The 22,296-nt window shown below is 36.6% G+C and overlaps 1 protein-coding gene across 3 annotated transcripts in view; it reads left to right on the forward strand.

Annotated features, from left to right (window-relative positions):
• SULT1B1 (sulfotransferase family 1B member 1) overlaps positions 1-21,686 on the forward strand; it is a 38,032-nt gene extending 16,346 nt beyond the window's left edge. For all 3 annotated transcript variants that reach the window (XM_035293614.3, XM_035293615.3, XM_002745768.6), the window contains 4 exons: positions 12,223-12,349; positions 12,977-13,071; positions 15,842-16,022; positions 19,979-21,686. In XM_035293614.3, coding sequence (XP_035149505.3) covers positions 12,223-12,349; positions 12,977-13,071; positions 15,842-16,022; positions 19,979-20,100 — 525 coding nt within the window. In that variant the 3' untranslated portion in view covers positions 20,101-21,686. The remainder of the gene's footprint in view (positions 1-12,222; positions 12,350-12,976; positions 13,072-15,841; positions 16,023-19,978) is intronic.
• The last annotated feature ends 610 nt before the right edge of the window (positions 21,687-22,296 follow it).

Here is a 22,296-nt window from a genome sequence, read left to right on the forward strand (position 1 = left end):
GTCAAACTGCTTCAAAAGTGATTAACAAATAAAATCCTTTTTAGAAAAGGAAATACTAAAGGAATCCATTCTCACCAGACTTGCCTTCCTAGAGGTCCTTAAGGAAGTACTAAACATGGAAACAAAAGACAAACCAGCCACCATAAAAACATACCAAAATACACAGAACATTAGTAGTACAAATCAATTACATAATCAGGTTTACATAATAACCATCTAACAGCACATATGTATTGACATATGTATTTTGATTTGGAATATAAATGGGCTAAATGAGCAACTTAAAAGGGACAAAATGGCAAGTTGGATAAAGAAGCAAGACCCGGCCGGGCGCGGTGGCTTACGCCTGTAATCCCAGCACTTTGGGAGGCCAAGGCGGGTGGATCACGAGGTCAAGAAATCAAGACCATCCTGGTCACCATTGTGAAACCCCGTCTCTACTAAAAATACAAAAAATTAGCTGGGCATGGTGGCGCATGCCTGTAATCCCAGCTACTCAGGAGGCTGAGGTAGGAGAATTGCCTGAACCCAGGAGGCGGAGGTTGTGGTGAGCCGAGGTCACGCCATTGCACTCCAGCCTGGGTAACAGGAGCAAAACTCTGTCTCAAAAAAAAAAAAAGGAAGCAAGACCCAACTCTGCTACCTTCAAACTTCAAGAGACTCATCTCACATTCAGCAACATCCATAGTCTCAAAGTAAAGAGACTATGGAGAAATATATATTAAACAAACAAAGAAGAAAAAAAGCAGGAATTGCTAGTCTTATTTCAGAAAAACGAGGCTTTAAACCAACCATCAAAAAGGACAAAGAAGAGTATTATAAAATGAAAACAGGTTCTAGTCAGCAAGAAGATGTAACTATTCTAAATACATATGCACCCAACTTTAGAGCACCTAGATTCATAAAACAGCTCTTACATACCTACAAAAATACTTACATAACCATATAGTATTAGTGAAAGAGTTTAGCAGCCCACTGATAGTGTCAGACAGATCATCAAGGCAAGATATTCAGAATTTAACTCAACACTTGGCTAACAGACATCTACCGAACTGCAGAATATACATTCTTCTCATCTTCACATGGCACATATTATATGATTGACCACATGCTTCACTCAGCCATAAAGCAATTCTCAATAAATACAAAACCAAAATCATATCAGCCACACTCTTGGGCTACAGCACAATAGAAATATAAATTAATGCCAGAAAGATCTATCAAAATCATACAATTACATGGAATTTAAATGACCACCCTTGAAAAGGGTAAATAATGAAATTAAGGCAGAAAGGTTTTTAAAAAGTCTTTGAAACAAATGAAAACAGAGATACAAAGATACAACATATTAGAATTTTTGAGACACAGCTAAAGCTGTACCAAGAAGAAAGTTTATAGTGCTAACTACCTATATGAAGAATTTAGAAAGGTCTCACATTAACAACCTAACATTGCACCTAGAGGAACTAGGAAAATGAGAGCAAACCAACACCAAAAGTAGCAGAAGAAAAGAAATAACGAAAATCAGAACAGAACTGAATGAAATTGAGATGTGAAAATCCATACAAAAAAATCAACAAAAACAAAAGTTTGTTTTTTTGAAAGAATAAACAAGATATACCACTAGATAGATTATTAAAAAAAAGAGAGAGAAGCAAGAATGACACAAGCAAGAATGACAAAGGTTATCTTACCACCAACACCACAAAAATACAAGGAACCCTCAGAGACTGCTACAAACACCTTTATGCATGCAAACTGGAACACCTAGAAGGAAAGGGATGAATTCTCGGAAAAATACAACCTCCTAGTGGTGGCAGCGATAGCAGTCCAGAATAGCTGTTGCCATCACATCAGCTGCAGTGGGGAGACGTGGGTGGTGGCAGCAAGAGTGGCTGCAGGAACAGCAGTGGGACCCCTGTGCCCCGTGAACCTACAGCAGCCGACTGCGCCACCCTTACCCTTCTTTGCTCAGCTGGGCAGGACCCACTCCTAGGCCCAGAGCCTCTTCTGTGGCCTCAGTCATGCTCCCTGCTGTGTCTCGTGAGCCCACAAGCCCTGGCCAAAGGTGGAGCCAGGACTTGAGGGGCTGTCCCTGAACTTGTCAGGTTCCTTTATGCAAGATTGGCTGGGGCCGCTGTACCTCCCATGTGGGGACACACAGAGAGGAGACTGGCAGTTCCTAGAATCCAAGCTCCTGCAGAGCTTGCTGCCCTGGTATTGCCCTGCCACCACCATGGAGACTAGCTGAGTCACCCACAGATAGGGGAGCAGCGTGGTTAGGCAAGGAGGGATGGGCATAGAGGGGCATCCAAGGCAGAGCCCCAGAGTGGCACCCTACCATCCTGGAATCCAGGTAACTCCAAAGAGATATTATATAAGACCTGGGGTGCCCAGGAAGCCAGCCGGAGCTGGGAACAGGCAGAAACCCCATCCTCCTGGGCACAGCTGCAATAGCCCAAGTCATGGCTGTGGACCCAGGGTTCCCTGTGCTTTTGGGGGCCAGGAGCAGACAAGAGCATTGCCTTCCTGGAAGCAGCTGCAGCCACCCATGCGTGGCTACTGACCGAGGCATTGCTGCACTCTTGGGGCCAAGGAAGGTTGCCGCCTTGTTCCCACAGGCTCAGAAGTGTCTGCTCCCACTATCTGGCCTCTGCCTGCCCCCAGAACACACTCCAATCTCGGAGCAAGGTTGTGACCAAGACTGGGTGCTTGCTGTCACAGCCCACTTGGATGTGTGTGCACTTGGAACAGCTCTTACCAGCCCCCATCACCTCGGCCCCCTCCAGACTTTGGGCACCCAGGACATAGGAGGGAAGTTGAGGGGCTGCTGAGGGTAGCTTGACACTGGCCTGCAGGCACCCCTTGGCAGTAACAGCTTGAGCACTATGAAGGGTAGCAGGAGGTAGACAGGCTCCTGGACAGAAAAGGGTGGGCTTCATGAAACCCCACCTTCAAGCTGGAACAGGCCTGAAACCTGGGGGCTGGGCTGTTGGTCCTATAGACCCGAGTGGGAACCTGTGGTGCTTTCTCTCAGGCCCACGCATGGCTGCCCATGGACCAATCACCATGCACTTCTTCTCCTCTTAGGTCCATAAAAATTCCTAGACTCAGACAGAGATGCGGGAGAACAAGGCCAGAGGCATCACAATCTCCAACTTTATATTACAAGGCTGCAGTAACCAAAACAGCATGCTACTGGTACAGAAACAGACACAAATACCAATGGAACAGGTTAGGGATCCTAGAAATAAAGATGCACACGTACCTACAACCTGCTGATCTTCAACATAGTTAACAATAACAAGCAATGAAGAAATAACTCTATTCAATCGGTGGTGGATAAAAGACTACTAGTATGCAGAAAATTGAAACTGGACTCCTTAATATTGCCATATACAAAAATTAATTGAAGATTGATTAAAGATTTGAATGTATTTCTGAAAACTATAAAAACTTGGAAGAAAATTTAGAAAATATCATTCTGGGTATTCTGGATATAGGCCTTGGAAAAGATTTTATGATGAAGTCTCTAAAGGCAATTGCAACAAAAACCAAAATGTTCAAATGGGACCTAATTAAATTAAATAGTTTTTGCATAGGAAAACGGGGAAAATATTTACAAACTATGCCTCTGACAAAAATCTAATATCCAGAATTATAAGGAACTTAAATCAATGAGCAGAAAACAACTCTATTAAAAACTGGCAAAAGACATAAATAGAAACTTTTCAAAATAAGACGATTAAAACAGTATTACCATAAAACCCAGCAATCCCATTACTGAGTAGTTATGTAAAGGAATATAAATTGTTCTACCAAGAAGATGCATGCACTTGTATGTTCATCATAGGATTATGCACAATAGCAAAGGAATCAACCTAGATGCCTAATGTGATTTGGCTCTGTGTCTATACCCAAATCTCACCTTGAGTTGTAATAATCCCCTGTCAAGGGCAGGACCAGGTGGAGGTGATGGAATCATTGGGATGGTTTCCCCCATGCTGTTCTCATGACAGTAAGTGAATTCTCACAAGACCTGATGGTTTTATGTGTCCGGCATTTCCCTTGCTAAAACTTGCTTTGTTCTGCCATTCTGTGAAGAAGCTGACTGCTTCTCCTTTGCTTTCCACCATGATTGTAAGTTTCCAGGGGCCTCGCAAGCAATAGGGAACTGTGAGTCAACTAAACTTTTTTTCTTCACAAATTACCCAGTCTCAGGCAGTTCTTTATAGCGTGTGAGAATGAAGTAGTACAGTAAATTGGTACTGAGGTAGCAGGGCACTACTACTAAACATACCAGAAAATCTGGAAGTGACTTTGGAACTGGGTGATGGGCAGAGGTTGGAACAGTTTGAAGGGGTCAGAAGATGACAGAAAAATGTGGGAAAGTTTGGAACTTCCTAGAGACTTGGAGGGTTCAGAAGACTGGAAGATGTGAGAACGTTCCAAAATTTCTAGAAAATTATTGAATGGTTTTGACCAAAATGCTGATAGTGATATGGACAATGAAGTCCAGGCTGAGGTGGTCTCAGATGGAGAAGAGGAACTCCTTGTGAACTGGAGTAAAAGTCACTCTTGCTATGCTTTAGCAGAGAGACTGGCAGCATTTTGCCTCTGCCCTAGAGATTAGCAGAACTTTGAAATTTCTAAGGGGCAAAGCATTCAACAGAAAGCAGAACATAAAAGTTTGAAAAATGTGCAGCCTGATGATGCAGTAGAAAAGAAAAACCTATTTTCTGGGAAGAAATTCAACCTGGCTGCAGAAATTTGCATAAGTAACAAGGAGCCAAATGCTAATCACCTAGACAATGTGGTAAAGGTCTCCAAGGCATGTCATTAGCCCCTCCCATCACAGGCCTGGAAATCTAGGAGAAAACAATGATTTCATGGGCCAGACCCAGGGCCCCTCTGCTATGTGCAGCCTAGGGACTTGGTGACACCCAGCTGTGGCTAAAAGGGGGCCAATGTACAGCTTGGGCCATGGATTCTGTAGGTACCAGCCCCAAGCCTTAGCAGCTTCTGCATGGTACTGAGATTGCAGGTACACAGAAGTCAATAATTGAGGTTTGGGAATCTCTGCCTAGATGTCAAAGCATCTATGGAAACACCTGGCTGTCCAGGCAGGGGTGTGCTTCATGGGTGGAGCTCTCATGGAGAACTTCTGGTAGAGCAGTGCAGAAGGGAAATGTGGGATTGGAGACCCCACACCCAGCGTCCCTACTGGGCATCACCTAGTGGAGCTGTGAGAAGAGGCCACCATCCCCCAGACCCCAAGATATCCACTGAGACCTTGCACTGTGCACTTGGAAAAGCTGTAAACACTCAACACCAGCTGTGAAAGCAGGTAGGCAAGGGGCTGTACCTGTAAAGGCACAGGGGTAGAGTTGTCCAAGGTTGTGGGAGCCTACCTGTTACATCAGCTTGACCTGGATGTGAGACAAAAATCAAAGGAGATCATTTTGGAACTCTAAGGTTTAATGACTGCCCCACTGGATTTCGTACTTGAATGGGGCCTCTAGCCTCTTTTGTTTTGACCACCTTTTCCCATTTGGAATGGGGGTATCTACCCAATTCTTATACCCCATTGTATCTGGTAACTAATTGACTTTTAATTTTACAGGTTCATAAGTGGAAGGGACTTGCCTTATCTCCGATGAGACTTTGGACTTGGACTTTTGGGTTAATGCTGGAATAAATTAAGACTTTGGGGGACTATTGGAAGAGCATAATTGTGTTTTGAAATGGAGGACATAAGATATGAAAGAGGCCAGGGGCAGGATGATATGGTTTGGCTCTGTCTTTCCACTCAAATATCATCTTGAATTGTAATAATTCCTATATGTCATATGAGGGAACAGGTGGAGGTAACTGGACCATGGGGGCAATTTGATGATGTTCACATGATAGTGAGTTTTCACAAGATCTGATGGTTTTATAAGTGTCTGACGTTTCCCCTGCTTGCACTCACTCCATCCTGCCATCCTGTGAAGATACTGCCTGCCTCTCCTTTGCCTTCTGCCATGATTGTAAGTTTCCTCAGGCTTCTCCAGCAATGCAGAACTGTGAGTCAATCAAACTTCTTTCCTTTATAAATTATATATTCTCACACAGTTCTTTATAGAGGAGTAATAACTTATTAATACAATACCCATTAGTGGTGGGTACTGCATGATAATAGGTAACAGATAAAGAAAATGTGGTGTGTATACACCATGGAATACTACACAACCATAAAGAAAAGGAAATTACATTTTCTGCAGCCACATGGATGCAACTGGGGTCCATTATTCTAAGCAAATCAACTTAGGAGCAGAAAACCAAATATCCTACTTTCTCACTTATGCATGGAAGATAAACTGTGAGTACACTTGGACACAAAGATGGGAGCAATAGGCACCAGGGTATACTTGAGAGTGAATGGTGGTCAGAGGATACAAGTCAAAAAAACTACCTGTCAGGTAATATGCTCACTACCTGGGTGATGAAATTATTTGTATACAAAACCCCAGTGACACACAAATTACCCAGGCAACAAATCTGCACACATAACCCCTGGACCTAAAATAAAAGTATAAATGTTAAAAATAATAAATAAATAAATAAATAAAGACATTATTGTCATCTTAGAACTTACATCTACCATGTTATTTGTTCTTTCATATCTCATTTCTGTTCTGATTCTTTCTTTCCTTTGTTGTACCTAAATATTTTGAAGTTGTATTTTTATTTATTTATAGTATTTTTAAATAATTTTTTGTATAGTTTTCTGAGTGATTTAGGTATTGCCATAAATACACATAACTAACTCATCACAGACTAATGATGTCAACATTTTCTCACTTTAAGTGAAGTGTAGATATCTAACTTCAATTTAGGCCACTTTACTCTTTCCATATTTTCAATGTAATGGACCTAAGTTATCCTGTATACAAATTGAACAGCTGATCAGATAATGTAACTTTTGCTTCAACTGTAAGATATGAGTTAAGAAATTTATCAGGTGAAAGATTAGCTATTATATTTACTTCTATTTTTACCCATTCTCTTTTTCTTTTTCATTTCTATAGTTTTCATCTTTCTAAAGTCATTTTCTTTCTGCCTGGAGAACATCCTGAAGCTATTTCATAAGATATTTCTGCTAGCAATTGATTCTCTTAGTTTTCCTTTTTCTGAGAATGTCTTTTTTCCCTTCTTGGCTGAAAACAGTTTTACTGAATATGGGATTTGGAATTCACAATATATTACTTTCTGCACTTGAAAAACTATTGCAATACTTCCCTTTGACCTTCATGTTTTTGGATGAGAAATTTGTTGTCATTTGAATTGGTGATATTTATTATGCAATGTGTTGTATCTCTGGCTTTTTACTAAGAGTTTTATGCATCTTTAATTTTTAGAAGTTTATTTATAATATTTCTTGACATAACTGTTTTTTTTTCCCTTTTTGGAGTTCACACAGCTTCTTAGATATATAGATTTATTTGTTTCCACATTTATGAAAAATTTTTGGTCACCAGTTCTCCAAATACTGTGTTAGTTCCTTACTCTTCCATCTATCGTTGTGTAACTCTAAATATACAAATGTTAGGCCTTTTGTTACTGTCCCACGGATTCCTAAGTGTCTCTTTTTCTTTAGTCTATTTTCTCTGTGTTCTTCAAATTGAGTAAGTTCCATTGATATATCTTTAAGTTCGCTGATTCTGTCCTCTTACCATTGGCATTAACTTATTCAGTCCATCTAGTGATTTATTTATTTCAATTATTATACATTGCAGATCTATAATTTTCATATATTTGACTTTATGAATATAACTTGTTTCTTTTCTATTTTTTCATTTGTTTTAAACTAATTTTTTTCCATTTTTAACTTTCATGGGTGCATAGTAGGTACATATGTTTATGGATTATGTAAATTATTTTAATACAGACATGCAGTGCATAATAATCATTTCATATAGTAAATGGGATTTTTATCTCCTCAAGCATTTATCCTTTGTGATATAAACAATCCAATTACTCTTTTAGTTATTTAAAGTTTACAACTAAATTATTATTATTACTTAAACTAAAAAATATTTTAATTATTGGGATGTCTTTAGGTTTTTATGTTGTTCAGTAATATTTCCTTGTTATGAAAATATTTGTTCATTGAGCAAAAGTTTAAAAGTGTGATGAAAATAAAGATCATTCAAATATTATTAATTAGTGGAAGGAACTATAAGCATTTTGTTTTATTTGTCTCACGTCTAAACTATATATGCACAGAAAAAACTTTTTGTTTTGAAATAATTATAAACACATAAGAAGTTATAACAACAACAGAATTGTTGTATGTACACTTCCCCAGTTATACCTGATGGTTATATTTTACATAACTAAAGTATACTATCAGAAACCAGGAAATTGCAGTTGGTACAATGAGTGTATGTAGTTCTATGTCCTCAGAAGCCAGGAAATTGACATTGTCACAAAGCGTGTAGATAGTAGTATATATAGTTCTATGTTATTTTTATCACATGTATATATTTGTATAACAACCATCACAATAAAAGTTTATATGTATATTTTTAAATAAAAATAATTCTGTATTATCTGCTTTATAACTATTTTCCATTTAACAATATACTGTATTGAGTACATTTTTTAATACAACTACTATCTGTCCTGCAATGGTAACATTTTTATGTCTGTCCTGTATTCCATTGTATAGGCATCTTTGTATGTTCATCTGGGATAATTTCTTTAAAATAGGTAAAAGTAGGTGCTCAATGGCTATGGACTTATTTTTTTATTTCTTTTAATTGTATTATCCTTTATGTTCTGGGATATATATGCAGAATATACATATTTGTTATATAGGTAAACGTGTGCCAAGGTGGTTTGCTGCACCTGTCAACCTGTTACCTAGGTATTAAGCCCTGCCTGAATTAGCTATTTGTACATTAGCTATTAGCTCTCCCTCTCCTTGCCCCACCAACAGACCCTCGTGTGTGTTGTTCCTCTCCCTGTGTCCATGTGTTCTCAGTGTTCAGCTCCCACTTATGAGTGAAAACATGCAGTGATTGTTTTTCCGCTCCTGTGTTTGCTGAGGGTGATCGATTATTTTTTACTATAGTCACCTTGTTGCTTTAGAAATAATTAATAAGACCCAGCATTTGCTAACAATTATTTTGTACCCATTAACCATCATACTTCACTCACTAACCATCCAAAACCCTTTCTGGCTTCTGGTAACCATCCTTCCACTTTTTGTCTCCATTAGTTCAACTGTTTTAATTTTTAGCTTCCATAAGTTAAATGAGAACATGTGAAGTGTATCTTTCTGAACCTGGCTTATTTCACTTAACATAGTGAACTACAGTTCCATCCATGTTGTTGCAAATGACTCAATCTCATTCCTTTTTTATAGCTGAATGTTACTCAATTATATATGTATACCAAATATTTCTTATTCATGCATCTCCTGATGGACTCAGGGTGCTTCCAGATAATGGCTATTGAGTACAGTGTTGAAATAAACGTTAGAAGGCAGAGCTCTTCAATATACTAATTTCCTTTCTTTAGAGTGCATACTAAGTAGCGTGAGTGGAAGGATCATCATATGACAGCTTTTTTTTTTTTTTTTTTTTTTTTTGAGAAACCTCCAAACTGTTCTCCATTTGTATTATTTACATTCTCGCTGATAGGGTAGGAAAATTCCCTTTTCTCCACATCCTTGCCAGCATGTAGTACTGCCTGTCTTTTGAATAAAAGTCATTTTAACTGGGTTGAGGTGATATCTAATTGTAGTTTTGATTTGCCTTTCTCTAATAATCAGTGATGTTGAGCATCTTTTCATATACCTGCCTGCCATTTGTATGTCTTCTTTTTAGAAATGCCTGTTCAGATATTTTGCCTATTTTTAAATTAGATTATTAGAACTTTTCCTGTAGAGTTACTGGAGCTCCTTTTAAATTCTGGTTATTAATTTCTTGTTCAGATGTGTAGTTTGCAAATATTTTCTCCAATTCTCTGGTATTTGTTACTGCTGCCTATTTAGTTCATTTGCTGAGGTCATGTTTTCCTGCATAGTCTTCATGCTTGTGAACATTCATCAATGTCTGGGCATTGAAGAGTTAGATTTTTATTGTAGACTTCATAGTCTGGCTTCTTTGTATCAGTCTTATTTGGAAAGACTTTCCAAGTATACAAGGGAATTGAGTGCTGTGATCTAAATCTTTGGTCACTGCAGCCACATCTTCAATACGGGCACCCCAATCCCACTAATATTATGTTTCTTGCAAACTTGTAGAGGTATTGCCTTGGTGGTCTTGAATAAGATCTGGAAAAATTGTCTAGGTTACCAGGCGGAAACTTTATCTTCCCTTACTTTGTAAGGTACAATATGATGTCCCCTTTCCTCCCTTGGGGCAGGGTGGTGCAAGCACTCCCTTAGTCATGTATGTCTCAGTATGTTATGTATAACCTCCAAGTCCACTGGCTTTGAGGCCATTTCAGCACTGCCTAGACTGCCCTTTAAGTTTATTTACAGGTGATCCTGTGGTGGTGAGGCTTGCTGAACTCAAGTTTCTACTACGGGGATGTGTGATTCCCCTGTAGATAGGATTGCTCAATATGCTTCCTTCATGGAGGGCTGTCAGCTGAGTTCAGTCTGGTTTTGCTTTCCACTGTGACAGGGCAGCATTGAGTTCAATGCAATATCTCACAATTGCTGTGCTCTCCCTCTCCCAAGTGCATGAATTCTCACTATGCCAAATAGCTGCTATTAAGAGTTGGGGGAGGAGTGGCATTGGCATTTCTAAGACTATCTTTTCTTACCCTCTTCAGTGGCTGTTTTGTGATATGAAATTAAAACTAGGTATTGTTAGTGCTCACCTGATTTTTGGTTCTTATGAAGGTACTTTTTCTGTGTAGGTAGTCGGAAAATTTGATATTTCTTTGGAGGTGTGAGGGATAATTGGTAGAGGCTTCTATTCAGCCATCTTGGTCTACCCTCCGAGATAATTTTTAATTGAATGTTGAAGCTCTTTTATGAGAGCTACTTTAAATCTTTGTCACATAAATTAACATTTGATTCATCTCAGTTTTGTTTTACTTGCTGATTTGATTTCTGGAGCTGCTGGACATACTGTTCTGTCCCTGCTGATGCCACATAAAGGGTATAAGGTACTTTCTTGAACCTCCTGCTCTTGTTGGCTGAACTTTTGAAAGTTGGAGAGAAGCCTTGGGGCTTTGGAGTAACAGCGGTTCTCTGATATTGTCACTGTGAATAGGTGGGACTGCCCATGAAGCCCCATTTGTATTGCAGGAGCTTGAATGGCCTAGTGCTTCACTGACACTACTGGCAGTGGATAAGTTCACCTACAGGGACCCCGGGAGTAAAGCAGAGTTTGGGATTCTCCACTATATCTCTGTTGGCCTTCTTCTTTCCTGATCTTTTGAACAGGAAGAGCAGATTTTTCTAGATTTGTTTGTTTCCCGTATGCCTGTAAATGGTTCCAGGTCACAGTCCTTTTTGCTACCCAGTCCAAGAGTTACAAGAGATAAAAAGGAAACCTAGGAGGAACTCACCACATTGGCATTACTCAGCTTTTTATCCAGCATGCTTTTAGAATTCTTGTATCATGGTCTGTTGAATAATTTCCAGAGCTTTAGTGATATTAAGTGTAGAGAAGCAGAAAATAGTGAGTCTATACCTTCTAGTTGCTGAACTGGATGCCCCAAAACTTATTTTAATGCCTTTTAATATCTTTTCTTTGCCTCTTTTTTCTTTCTATATATTTTTATCAGCATCTAATATTTTTCTGGGTATTTAACTGGCAGAAGTGAAAACTTTTATTTTTTCCCATGATTTTGTTATTTTCAGATATTCTCTTTAGTCATACGGTCATTTTCTTGATAATGTGTGTTCTAGGACCTTGAAGTTCTTCCAAAAGACACAGTGGTCTATTTGTGGTTCACAGTGTCAAGGGACCAGAAGCCGAAATCTTTGTTTCAAAACCTCTATAGCTCAGTGGTTCTAATCTCAAAAATACATTGCTGTATTGAAAATCACTTTGATTGATTCTATATTTTAGCTGCTGATAGATGGGTCTTTCTGGCGCACAATTTCCAGTTGAAAAAGTACTCTGCTTTTTTATATGCTTATAGGTTAATTTTTTCCTAAATAAAATGTCTTTTATTTTATGTTTTTCTCCTACCCCCCGCCCTGCACTACAGATTATTTATGTGGCTCGTAATGCTAAGGATGTTTCAGTCTCATATTACCATTTCGACTTAATGAATAATTTACAACCTTTTCCTGGTACCTGGGGAGAATATCTGGAAAAATTCATAGCTGGAAAAGGTACATACACTTTATCTTAAAATTAATAAGTAATTTTTTAATTTTAATAATCCTATTAACAATAACTTTTATGACTTCAAAACACTTATTTTTCCAACTCAGTAAAAAGTGTGTTCAAATACTATCTAAAACATTAAATCTAATGCGTCTAACATTTTACTATGACATTTAATTTATAAAACTAGTATTAATCATTGGTATATGAAAGTATTCTATAATCTGTTCTTGGTTGCTAGATATCCATTCTCAGTCCCCAATCACAATAGACATTATTTAACTTGCTTAAGTAATTAGATATGTGAATGCATATGTTATAGTTATAATACTTAGATAAATAATTGATATGAATACTTTGTAAGATAATAATTTCCTTCTTTGTGAAGCTAAGTATAACTTTTTGCAGGTCAGTATATTTTTGTCTGCAATGTTTTCTTCATACTTGACATTATAAAATATCTGATGCTTATATATCCATAAATAGCTAATTTTACTTTTGAAAATTGGCCTCATATTCTCAGTTTCTTTGATTACTAAATTACACAAACATTTTCACAATTTGACTTGACGTTCAGAAAAAATATTTAATTTGATGAATGTTTATGAAAATAGAGTTTTATCTTGTTTTAGTGAGCTATGGTTCCTGGTTTACTCATGTTAAAAACTGGTGGAATATAAAGGAAGAACACCCAATACTTTTCTTGTACTATGAAGATATGAAAGAGGTAAAATGGTAAATATGGATTGTGGACAATTTCCCTACCACCTCATGCTATAGAAGGATTAATATTTGCTTTTCAACTTAGTCAGTGGAGTCCAAAATGATGATTGCTTTGCCTAACCACCATACGTTTTTAAGGCACATCTTGCTATGATAATTAATGACTTTCTAAATGTGAAATTAACGGTTTATTTTTATTCTTCTTGTCTCTTAGCCACTGTGTTATGTTACACCACTCTTTCCTCTGCAATTATTTCCTATGTTCAATAGGATATCACATGCTTATTGTTATTCTCTAGATATCTCACCAATTTTTAAAATCTATTCATTAATATTTTAAAATTGTTAATTATAAATTGTTTGCTATATTTGGGCTATCCCTTCCACACTTACTGTTTCACAACTATTATGTGCTAATTATATTTTATCTGTGCCTCCATTTTTACTTCTGCCTCGATTTTCTAGCTCATGCTTGTATTAAATTTAACATGCTCGACACTAATTTTATTTCTCTCCAACACGTAATCTTTTTATTATTTTATTCTCTCTCAGCAATAAAAGTTGTTCTTACTGTCTTCGTTTGCTATATTTTGCACATCCAGTTGTTTCAGATAGTCTATCTATTGTATCTTTCAAACTACTCCCTCCTTTCCTTCTTGACTACCTCACTCTTAGTGCAGAATTTTGTAATCATCTATTTAGTATAAAGCCATATTAATTAAATACAACTACAAAGTTTCATGCCACTGTTATGGAACTCTTCTACTTACATTGGCCAAATTCACACACACACACACCCCAGGGAAACATGTGGAAACTAGCTCCTTTACTTATAAAATCCTAAACATACAAATTAGAATGCTTTCAGATCTGCAATAAAAATTACCAAATTTGTCTTCTTTGAAACCATATCCCAGCACTTAATACCATGCATACCACATAAACAGGGGCTCGAGGTTACTTGCACGGATCATTGATTGCTTCAGTGAATAAATGGATGAGTGGTAATATCCAAAACTTTAATGACATTAATCCTACTTTGCACAACACAGAAATTTGGCCCTGTGTGAAATATTCCTTGCTCTAGCTAATTTTGAGAAACTCCCAGGGTGTTTCTTATATCTTATCACAAAGAATCCTCTGAGTTTTAATTCACTACCCAAGTTTCATTCTCCGTCACAGTTGTCCACATCCCACAAAGAATCTGTGATCTATGTCTTATCATTGTTGTTCCTTTATACAGGGTTTGAGATTATTCATGTTAATTTGCTCATACCACACAGCTGCAAAACCTAGCATGGTCTATGAAAATACAGTAAAAAAGTAATATGTCTCTTGAGAGATTGTTTAGCCAGAGATAAGTTATAAATTCTTAATAAGAGAGAAAATTGTTCCTGTTCTCTAACAAATACCTCTCTTCATGTTTTTGGATGTCAGAGCAGCACTTAAAAGCTTTAAGAAAAGAACAATTTTAGCGTCTGATAAAAGTCCCTTTTCTCCATAAGACTAAGAATATATTTCCTCTGCTTGGCTGCTATTCAAATTCCAAAACAACCATTATACTCTTTCCCATATGACATTTGAGACAATTTTTGTCCTTATTTAGGTAAAATGCGTTCAAATAAACGTACTCATTTTGATTTATAGTCTAACTCAGTTACTTTTTTAGGCATATCCATATATTTTCAATTTCCTTCAGACTTGTAACATACATTGCATGTAGCAGGCAATATTTTTTTCCTGTCATACAATCATCTGTAGATAATGTTATAGATAAGTTTAATGCAACAACAATAAAGGAAGAAAATTATGGAATATACATCAATAATAAAATTTGAAAAACGTTCAGGAATTTACAACATGTTTATGAGTATCTACATAAATTCCCGATAAGTGAGGTAAAAGAATAATACATCATAGGAAGATTCAGCCAGAGCCAGGACTCTGCTTTAATTTTACTGGTGTATAGAATAACACAGTGGTTCCCAGCTTTTTTTTTAGCACCAGGGACTGGTTTTGTGGAAGACAGTTTTTCCATGAACAGGATGCAAAGGGGCCATAGATGCATGGTTTTGGGATTAAACTGTCTCATCTCCGATCATCAGGCATTAGTTAGAGTCTCATAAGGAGTGTGCAACCTAGATCCCTCACATATTCAGTTCACAATGGGTTCAGGCTCCTTTGAGAATCTAATGCCACCACTGATGTAACAGGAGGCGGAGCTTAGGCAGTAGTGCTTGCTTTTCTACCACTCACATCCTCCTGTGTGGCCCAGTTCCTAACAGACCACTGACTAGTACTAGTCTGTGGCCAGTGGGTTGTGGTCTCCTGGACTAATATCATCATTAATACTTCAGCATTAGCCAAATTATTCTCCAAATATGTTTGATCCCAAAAGAAAAATGCCCTCTATTCTCCTGTCCATCTATATGTTTTTATAATATAACTACATCTTTTCTTTTGGGCTTATCTCCACTGTCATCATGGCTACTCTTTTACTCATTCTAACCACGGACAGACCCTAAGTTGTTATCTCATTCTTTGGTCAGAGAGGACTGACACAAAAAATATAACAGATATTCTTGATTTTTAATATTTTATAATTAGTTTATTTAAAAATTGAGAAAAATAAACCCAAACAAATATGAATTTCCTATACTATTCAGAGTCAACATTAATAAAAACAGATCATAAATGTTTTTAGTTTTAGAAATATTTACATTGTGCTAATTTCTTGTTTATTGCCTTGGGCATGACTTTTTATCCACTAATAGAATCCAAAGGAGGAAATCAAGAAGATCATGAGATTTCTAGAGAAGAACCTGAATGATGAGGTCTTGGATAGGATCATCCATCACACCTCATTTGAAGTGATGAAGGACAATCCTTTGGTGAATTATACACATCTACCAACTACGGTGATGGATCATAGCAAATCCCCTTTTATGCGTAAAGGTGAATACTCTCCTGGGTTTAATTCCCCTTTTTTACTTTCTTATGAATTATCGTGAGCTAAGGATTAGTTCTGTGATCTCTACTAAGTTACTTATCCTGTTGAGCTAAGAATTTGTTCTGTGATCTCTACTAAGTTACTTACCCTGTTTAAACTTTACACTAAATACCTACCACCAAAAGTTGCTGAGATTCAAAATTATTAAATGAAAAAATGCATGTGAAGCTATTACTAGAATACCTTGAATATTTGATAAATATTTATTTTTCTATTTCCTACTGTGCTAAGTCAAAGTGGTTTTGGCAATTTTAATGTGAGCGATTCCAAATTTGCCATTCTTACTCCCTCAAATCTTTGTCAAAATTGCAATAGATAAGCTTCCTTTCCCTCCTCAGTGAAATGTTAACTTCATTTAGTACAGTATCATAGTCTTTGAAGTCCCCATATCACTTAGAAAACCATGGGAATTGCATTAAAAATAATTCACCTAATGGAGAAGCTCTATTTTAACCTTAAGAATTCTTTTTCCCTCTACAAATACTGTCTAAACTCTAAGTAACATAGAGTCCAAATTTCACTTAGAAGAATATGGCATTTACTGTTGATATACGTAATTTTTATTTAAGCAGTCTGTTTATCGTGGCTTATTACACATAATATATGTCAAAATGGGCCAGGCGCAGTGGCTTAAGTCTGTAATCCCAGCACTTTGGGAGGCCAAGGCGGGTGGATCACGAGGTCAAGAGATCGAGACCATCCAGGCCAACATGGTGAAACCCCGTCTCTACTAAAAATACAAAAAATTAGCTGGGCACGGTGGTGCGTGCCTGTAATCCCAGCTACTCAGGAGGCTGGCACCTTTTGTTTTCAATATCTTTTATTGAATTGTAAGGAGAGGAATAGAATTTAAATTTATATACTAGGATGTAAGCACAACCTTACAATGTATTGTGCATATAAATACATAAAACCACTGATTTTCAGTAATATAATTAAATTTTTTGAAAAGTTGTTTATTAACTTATTAAAATAGCAGATAGCCCTAGAGTTTTCAAATTACGCTCTTTCTTTTCCAAAAACACTACATTTAGCCTGTTAAAAATAACTTCTAGAGTAAGAAAGCAGGTACATTTTTCATCATAAATTGTATGCATTATGAGTTTGAGCAAAGACTGAAGACTGATGTGTGTGTATATATACACACACATATATAAACATATATATATATATATATATATAATCTGTATGCTTATACACAGATGTAAATGTATGTGTATGTACAGTCATCCCTTGTTAACGTGGAGTATTAGTTCTGGGAACTCTGCTTCTGAATATACCAGAAGCTGCCTATATAAAAAGCTGGAACTCCAAACATGTTGGTGGGTTTCTCATTATGCAAATACTGTATTTTTTAGTACATTTAGTTGAAAATATGTCTGTGTATAAGTGAACCTGGCCAGTGCAAATCTGTGTTGTTGCATTCATATACATACATATTCTTTTTCCTGGTAGAAGAATTAGAAAATAAATCTTTATTAAACATGACTAATTCTCACTGTGCTAGATACCTGAATGTAATTTCCCAGAAATTTTATCTTAAATCATAGGAAAATTGATGTCATTTCATGACATCTAATTATGGTGTAGACATAAAGAAGACAAGCTCAGTATCTGGATTCTATGGCTTCTCCAACTTCAACAGAAAAAAGCACATGCTATTCTAATATTGAAGGCAGTCTTTATATCCCCTCTGCAGGTGGTTAAGACCATACTTTTGCAGTCAGATTGATCTGAAGTTTATGCAGGCTATGGCATTTCCTGAACCTATGACCTAGAATATGTTAATTAACCTGCCAAAGCTCTGATTACATCACTGGCAAAATAGAGAATATAATAACACCTATGGCACAAGATTCTGTGGAGTATTAAGGCAAATAATATGTAAGCATTAAGGATATTTTCTGACAATAAATAATGCATACAAAAGTAAAAAGTATTATTAGTCTAAATAGTTCAACCTTCCTTCCTTCCTTCCTTCCTTCCTTTCCTTCCTTCCTTCCCTCCCTCCCTCCCTCCCTCCCTCCCTCCCTCCCTCCCTTCCTTCCTTCCTTCCTTCCTTCCTTCCTTCCTTTCCTCCCTCCCTCCCTCCCTCCCTCCCTCCCTCCCTCCCTCCCTTTCCTTCCTTCCTTTCCTTCCTTCCCTTCCTTCCTTTCTTCCTTCCTTCCTTCCTTCCTTCCTTCCTTCCTTCCTTCCTGCCTGCCTGCCTGCCTGCCTGCCTGCCTGCCTTCCTTCCTTTACTGATGTATCCAGCAAACATTTAGAGTACTCATTCATTCATTAACATACATATAAAAAAACTATGGCTGGGTGCGGTGGCTCATTCCTGTAATCCCAACACTTCAGGAGGCCGAGTCAGGTGAATCACGAGGTCAGGAGTTCAAAACCATCCTGTCCAATATAGTGAAATCCCGCCTCTGCTAAACATACACAGATTAGCCGGGCATGGTGGTGCACGCCTGTAGTCTCAGCTACTCATGCACCACTGTACTCCAGCCTAGGCAAAAGAACAAGATTTCGTAAAAAAAAAAAATAAAGGAAAACAATACTTCATGAATACCTATACCCAGCACACTTTCTTTAAAAGACTCAAAGGTAAATGAAACATATATTTGCTTCAAGAAGCTCACAATGTAGTAGAAGGTCATGTGCCTAAAGGAATGCCAAAAGAAGTGAAGTATGAACACATACGCCAGGCACACTGAGTCTTGAAAGATACCATGTTAGATAAATCAATGTATTAGTCATACAATACTAGCATTATGAGGGTGAGATAGATAATGTCCAATGTTTATTCATATGTCTTAAATTACAACAAACAAAAGCCTGGGCTTTGGCCAGCATTTGTCAAAAGTTTTCTTGTAAAGCAAATGTGTTTGTGTATATTATAAAACTTAAGTGCAGATCAGATCACTGGAATGTTTTCTACATAACTTTTAATTCTTAAACCTGTGTTCTCCTCTGTTTTTAATGACAATGTTATGGATGCATTAGCCCCAGTATGTTGATGTTGAACCCTTATGTACATTCCAGAGTGACTGATATCTGGTGAACATAGAACGAAGTGTAATAAATAAGGAAACAACCACATCTATAGGAATTTTTTTTAAACTTTATCAAACCATTGTGGATTAAAATAGCTTGTAATTGAATATAATGTATTACTATTTCATAAAATAGTAAGATGTTTTTCTCTAAAAATATTAGCACATTAAAAGTTTGTTCAGTTCTCAAATACTTTTTTATAAATACACAAGTATGAGAGATTAAATTTAAATTTTAAAGTTTCAGTTTAAAAAGCATGGTTCAGGGAGGTTAATTATTTGATATTAATTTTATTATTCCCACCTAAATTGCAAATAAAAAACAAGTCTAATGAATTTAGGGAAAGCAATTATCATCTGTATCATAGTATTCTTATTTATAAATTCTAGGAAATGATATTCATCAACTTTTTATTTTACAGTTTTGTTGTTCTGATGACCAATTTTTTGTATGGTTTCCAACAGTTACTTTATGAAATAAAATATGCTCTGACTATTGATCCAAGTACTCAGTGATAATCTCATGAACCAGGACCATTAGAAACAGTACAATTATCATTCTTTGGAAATTATTGTGAAGCCCAGGAACTTAAACAAGAAAATTAGTCTTTCTCAGAATGCCTCTTCAAATGTCAGACTCTATGTAGTCATAAACCTCCTTTCCATATGGAAACATTTATTTGATTTTTAAAAAACTTAAAAATTTAAAGGTTAAAATAATTTAAAGTTTATTTTAATTCATTCAAATAAAAAGAAAGTTTTTCTTGAGGCCTTCTAAACTTTTCCTTTGGTATATACTGCTTTTTGTTCTTACAGGAATATTTTATTCTTTCCTATATTTTTTTATTTATCTTTAGGGATCATTGGTGACTGGAAGAATTACTTCACAGTGGCCCAAAATGAGAAATTTGATGCCATTTACAAGACAGAAATGTCTGAAACTGCACTTCAATTCCGCACAGAGATTTCAAGTGCCTAAATCATAAATCTGAAGAAAGAAGAGACTATCTATATTTGATTGAAATAAGGGCAGTTATTAATTGATTTGGGCAATCAAATGAATTTATAAAGGAGAATAATATGCTTTTAAAACATTGATTTTTTTCAGTGTTATTAATCACACCCCAATTTTGTTCCTTTGATTCTGAGGTTCCAAATTATCTAAGGCTAAAGTTGATTATTATCTTTTTGTAACAAAGGAACAATGTAACAAGCTCTTCCTGCCTTTTCCTACACTAGAACTGATAAGGAAGAAGGGACATATTTTGCTTAATCTCTCATATATTAGGATTTAGAATTAAGTTCTCCTCCCTAGTACCATGATCCAAGAAATGCTGTTTTCATAATGACACTATATTTTGTAACCCTGCCCCAATTTCCCTTTGATGAAAATTTGACCCAGGACACTGTGTTCCACTGCTGTCTACTGAGTTTCAAGTTGTTCTGAGTCATAGCTCATCTTGCAATGCCTGTATTTGGATAACATACTTCATGTCCCAGATCATGTCCCAGATCAGATTTTGGAAGTATTTTTTTCTACATCATACCAAATGTCAAAGTTTCCCAAGGGCGAACACCTACAATAGTCTCTGTAGAGTTCTTCCCTGGGAACTGCAGCTCTGTTCTGAGAGCTGGTCCTGAGGGCTGTGACCTGCTTCCTATGAGGAGTCCTCTTTTACCCAGACCCATTTGATATTCAGAGAATCACCTACTGCTTTGTTCTGGTCACCATTTGAGAACTTTAGTTACTTGCTCTTATGTTTAAATATATTTGGATACTTTAATAGCACCTCCAATACCCTAGACATGATCACAGCTTTTGCTGAAAATTTCCCAATCTGGTGCCCAGTGAAGACTCTCTACTCTGCCCTCCTGACCCAATGTTCCTTAAATTACGTGCTAATGTCTATTTGTTTGATCTATGGTTTCTTGGAACATTTATTTATCAACTCCACTTTTCCATTAGAAGTCGTTGTTTATATCTTCATGTGCAGCAAAGTCTTTTTCCTGAGGTCAGATCACCTGTGCCAAGATATATGGCAAGTCATGGTTCTCAAACTGAAGCTAGAGTACCTTGGGCCCTTACTTGTTCTGAAAGGGGTGGGGGTGGTGGTTTCTGACACATTGTTAGACTTTCCTAGCCACAACTAAGGTAGCTATGGTTTATGGTATTTTAACTTCACAGGTGAATCTCTGCTGTCAGCCAGGAATATCTAAAATAGCTCCTTAAGCTGTAACTTTTCTCTTTTCTAACGCCTGTAAAGGACTAGTCTAATGTTAACTATAAACCCACTAGAAGTAGTACACCTATTATTCTTGAGATAGTTGCTTCTATAGATAGTTGCTTCTATAATATGTGTTATGAAGTATTTTAGAGTATGTAATTTGTGTTTATGTTCCACAGAAACATATTTCACAGGAGTTAGTCTTGACTATCTAGAGGTATTATGAACTAGTTTCAGCTTTCTCCAATACTCTTGTCCACAAGAAGTAAACGAAAATAAATCATGTATCTATTTGCTCTATTATATTTGTTAATTAATAAATTAATGTGGCCTGAATATATATGGATTTTTGATACTATGGTCTATTATTGGGGGCAAACACCTCTAAACCATCCTCTAATCTGTGTAATAGATTAGCTACACTAACTTTCTTCAGTAGCAAAATAAAATAATTTCCCCTTTTCTAGTTTTACTTTGTAGAATTAAGTCTCTGTAATTGGACTGTATTCAACAAAAACTTAGTAAATTTTAATTATATCTCAGGTATGTTTCTATGCACTGAGTGAAGAGTAAAGATAAAAATAATTTAGATTTTCCTTTACATTTTGTATACGTTGTTGCCTCCTTTATATTTATTCTCTAATGCAAATTTCACTATCTTAATTCATCAGTTTATGTTTAACATCAAACAGTGGCACTTCTACAGTGATTCAAATACATTTGATATCCTTTGAAATCATTCAGAATGTTGCAAAATTAATTTTTCTAAAACAATGCTTTTATCATTGTTTCTCCATTCAGTCATCAGTACATTTTCAAATGAAAATACTTAAAATAATCTCATGTTAATGTCTTTCTCTAACAGAACCATGATGTAAGGACAGTGATAAGAAATAGCTGACAATGATATGATTATTTCCTCATGCATGGAAATTCTCCCTAATAAACTA

The sequence above is a fragment of the Callithrix jacchus genome, chromosome 3, assembly GCF_049354715.1.
Source record: "Callithrix jacchus isolate 240 chromosome 3, calJac240_pri, whole genome shotgun sequence".
In the NCBI taxonomy this organism is placed as follows: domain Eukaryota; kingdom Metazoa; phylum Chordata; class Mammalia; order Primates; family Cebidae; genus Callithrix; species Callithrix jacchus.